Here is a 4263-nt window from a genome sequence, read left to right as displayed (position 1 = left end):
AAACATGGCAGATTTGAGGGGGTGAAGCGCAAGCGAGGTGCAGGGGAAAGTAATTGGAGGAAAAAAAGTATTTTCTATGAACTTGATTACTGGAGTTCAAATCAGTTAAAACACAACCTAGATGTGATGCATGTTGAGAAGAATGTGTGCGACAGTATCCTTGGGACTTTGTTAGATAATGATAAATCTAAGGACACCACTAACACAAGACATGATTTAAAGAATATGGGGGTTAGGAAATCGTTGTGGATTTACGAGGATGCCAATAAAAGGTTAATGAAACTGCATGCTCCATACGTGTTCACTTTTGAACAGAGGCGAGATTTTTGTCAACTTTTGAAAGGAGTGAAGTTGCCCGATGGTTTTTGTTCTAATCTAAAGAAAAAAGTCACAGACAATGACTCAAACATTGTTGGGTTGAAGTCCCATGATTGTCATGTGATAATGCAACAATTACTTGCAATAGGTGTTCGCAAGTTTTTACCAGAATCTATATCCACTACCATCACTGAATTGTGTAATTTTTTCAAACAATTGTGCTCTAGGACACTGAACGTTTCTGATATGGAGAAAGCTAAGGATGACTTGATTGTTATTTTATGCAAGATGGAGTTGATTTTCCCTCCAGCATTCTTTGACATAATGATCCATCTGGTTTTGCACTTGCCTGATGAAGCAATATTGGGAGGACCTGTATTTATGAGGTGGATGTATCCTTTTGAAAGATACATGAAAAAAATTAAAAAACTATGTTAGGAATAAAGCTCGTCCTGAAGGATCTATAGCAGAAGGATATGTTGCAGATGAGGCTTTGACATTTTGTTCAATGTATTTCAAAGGCGTGGAAACAAAATTTAATCAGCCTGATCGTAACGAAGATGCACCGTATGTGAATCGACACCTCACAGTGTTTGAATCTCAATGTCGTCCTCTTAGTAAGGGAATTCCTGTGCCCCTCGATGAAAATACTCGGAATAAAGCTGAGCGGTTCATATTGGATAATTCTCCAGAAACTGAAGTGTATTTAGAGTAAGTACATAATTAATATTCATTTTATTCTTTGTTCAATCTACTCCTTAATTAACAATATTGACATTGTTAATTAATTAACAGGGAACACCTAACTGAGGTGCAACAAAGAGATATGGCTGCCAATCATAAATTGATACATAAGAAAGAGTTTCGTTCATGGTTTCATAAGAAGGTAACTTGTACTTAGCAAATTGCATACTACAAATTACATTCTCATTCTAATATATTTCTTTATTATTAGATATATGACTTGCACCAGCTTGGGTCATTAGAGCATGCTGATGAATTACTAGCTTTAGCATCTGGGTCAAATCTATTGGCTTACTCCTACCAAGCATGTATAGTGAACGGAGTTCGATTTGTCTCATACAATCGAGATCAGAATCGAATTACACAAAATAGTGGAGTGTGTGTTGCTGGAACAGAAGGTTTTAACTATTACGGGCAACTTGAAGAAATACTCGAGGTGTCTTTTACTGGTTCTTATTCGGTGGTATTATTTCGATGTAAATGGTTCAATACAGATCCGAAAAAAAAGAAAACCATCACTGTAAATAATATTACTAGTATCAATGTTAGCGGTGAATGGTATAAAGATGAACTGTTCATACTAGCTAGTCAAGCAAAACAAGTATTCTACATTGATGATCTCGTTAGAGGACGAGATTGGAAAGTTGTCCAAGAAGTGAATCATCGGCAAGTTTGGGACTTTCCAGATGCTTCAGATATGATTGCTGATGTTGATGTTGTACATGACACCAACTCATTGAATTTTGTTTTGACTGTGGATCTCGGAGAGTTGGTTGTTCAGCAATCTGATGTACCAGCGACTCAAGTCAACATGGCCCATCGACCTTCTTTAGTTGTTCAAGAAGATGATGGATTTATTAATGACAATGAAGATGATATGGCAAACAGTGTAGAAGAAGCAGAAGATGAGGATGAATTAATTGTCGACCTTAGTGATGATAATACTGATGATGTGTGCCCGATAGATGTTGATGTAATTAGTGAGGATAGTGACTATTCTACTTAGTTTTGTATCTAGTGTTCAATGTATTATACATATTGAGAAATAAAAAGTTCGTTTCCAAATAGCATGTTTCAAATTACCTAATCAATTGAAATAATACTCAATAAATTAATTATAAATAATAATTAAATATTAAAATAGATAGGTTAAATTACTATCGTGTTAGTAGATGTCAGCAGATGTGGCTAGAGCTCACGGTGGAGACGCTGGCGGTGATCCTCCACTGGATCCTACTAGGATCCCGACTACATGCAACTCAGGTAATTTTTTTGTTATTTTATTTACTCACATATGTTTATCATGTATATACTAATATTCTATGTATTATTAATAAAAAAAAAATACAGGAATCCCAACTAAGAAAAAGGGTCGTGGCGCAGCTATTGGAAAAGATCTAGAGGAGAGGCGGTGTAAAAATGGAAAACCACTGGAAGTAGCGTTTTGCCCACGAACGTACAAGGTTGTTGGGGGTGAGCACGCTGCTTTTGTCCGCCTTGTGGGAACCCAAATTAAAACGAAAGTTCCCGGACATTACGGTTCATGGGAATTAGTGCCTAAACAATACAAGGATCAAGTCCTTGGCATAATTCAGGTAAAAATAGTATTAAATATATTTTTTAAAAATTTGTCTTTAATATAGTACATATATTATTAATATGTTTAATTTTCAATTTAGTACTATTATCAAATAGCGGGCCGCGAGGATTTCTTAAAGTGTTTAGATGGTATCGATCGAGAGATGAAAGACCGATATCGTAATAGGAAAACACTAAGACACGACACTTTGAGAAACACTACAATGGACCGGAGGATTAGGATAAGGTTCTAAACAACCCAACCAATGATGTTAACAAGGAGGAGTGGAAGCAGATCTGTCATTTATTTACAAGTCCACAATTTATTGCGTGCTCCATAAAGAATAAGGAAAATCGGAAGAAACAAAAGTATTCTACAACGCAGGGTACAAAATCGCTGGCAGCCGTCCGTTTTGAAAAAGTAAGTAAAAGATAAAATATTATCAAAATTATGTTCTTTTAAATTATATGTTCTCTAACATTTAGGTTATATTTTTTAGACGAACCCGGACCTCATTGAGTCATGGAAGGATTATCATTGGAAGAAATCAACAAATGATTTCGTGAACGATGATGCTCGCCAAGATTATGTAAGTTTGAATTATATTTTTTAATATTAATAGAGTTATATTTAATGTGAGTGTCTAACATTTTTGAAAACAGGAAAAACTGAAGGCTGATTTTGAGTTACAAACTCAGCAAACATCCACTGATGCTTCTAATAATGATAGTCCGTCATCAGTTGATCAGGTGGAGGTCCTACAAAAAGTATTAGGCCAAAGGCGTGGACATGTGCGAGGAGTGGGCCGCAAATTGAAGGGGTCGGGGTCGGGGTCATCATCTACCCAACACTCTCACTTCAGCGAGTCTCAAGTTCCTCCTCATCATTCAAGAGAATATATAGAAAAATTGGAGAATAATCTACAGAAATTGACTGATCAAGTTAATTTCTTAACTCAATATTTTGTACCTTCATTTCGTCCACCAAACGTTCAGATGCCGCCTGTGCCTGATAGTGACAATATTTCTAGGGCTTCGTCTTCTCAACCTCCAGCTCCAACTCATCCTTCTATGTACAGGGCAGCGCCGTCTCAACATATGTTACCTCCATATATGTATGGAGCAACACCTTATCCGTCTCCGATTCCACCGTCCTCCCAGCCATCGTATCCCTACATGTATGGAGCTGGATCGTCCACATTACCTCCCCAATATCCTTGGCCGATGCCGCCACCGCAGCAATCACAACCACAGCCACCGCAACAACCACAACAAGAAGACAATAGGGAGGAGGACGATGCAGCTGATTTAGGAGACTAGGTTTATTTTATTATTAATTATTGTTAAATTTTATGAACAATATGAATATTTGCTATGTTAATGTATTATGAATATGTACAATTGTTATTTTAATAAACTAATTTGAATATTTAATATAATATTTTTAGTTTTAATATATTTATTTTCAATTATTTAAATTTTAAATAATAATTTCGATAAATAATTAATTAAAATTGTATTTAATTAATTAATTTTATTACTTTTTTATAAATAAAATTGTATGAGGGGCGACACTGTCGCCCCTGATAATATGCCACGTGCAACCATTTGGGGCGATATAGT

At 35.9% G+C, this 4263-nt stretch overlaps 2 protein-coding genes across 2 annotated transcripts; both read left to right on the top strand.

Annotated features, from left to right (window-relative positions):
- Positions 1-516: 516 nt before the first annotated feature.
- Positions 517-2312, top strand: LOC133816486 (uncharacterized). Its single transcript, XM_062248950.1, has 3 exons — positions 517-1029; positions 1114-1204; positions 1274-2312. Exons 1-3 carry the CDS (start codon positions 827-829, stop codon positions 2066-2068), a joined length of 1089 nt encoding a protein of 362 aa, XP_062104934.1. The 5' UTR covers positions 517-826; the 3' UTR covers positions 2069-2312.
- A 2-nt stretch (positions 2313-2314) lies between these two features.
- Positions 2315-4049, top strand: LOC133815064 (uncharacterized). Its single transcript, XM_062247951.1, has 5 exons — positions 2315-2325; positions 2526-2601; positions 2921-3061; positions 3141-3230; positions 3304-4049. Exons 1-5 carry the CDS (start codon positions 2315-2317, stop codon positions 3958-3960), a joined length of 975 nt encoding a protein of 324 aa, XP_062103935.1. The 3' UTR covers positions 3961-4049.
- The last annotated feature ends 214 nt before the right edge of the window (positions 4050-4263 follow it).

This window comes from Humulus lupulus, chromosome 2 (genome assembly GCF_963169125.1).
Source record: "Humulus lupulus chromosome 2, drHumLupu1.1, whole genome shotgun sequence".
NCBI lineage: Eukaryota > Viridiplantae > Streptophyta > Magnoliopsida > Rosales > Cannabaceae > Humulus > Humulus lupulus.
The sequence above is the reverse complement of the archived record's forward strand: the minus strand, read 5'-3'. Positions and strand labels throughout refer to the sequence as shown.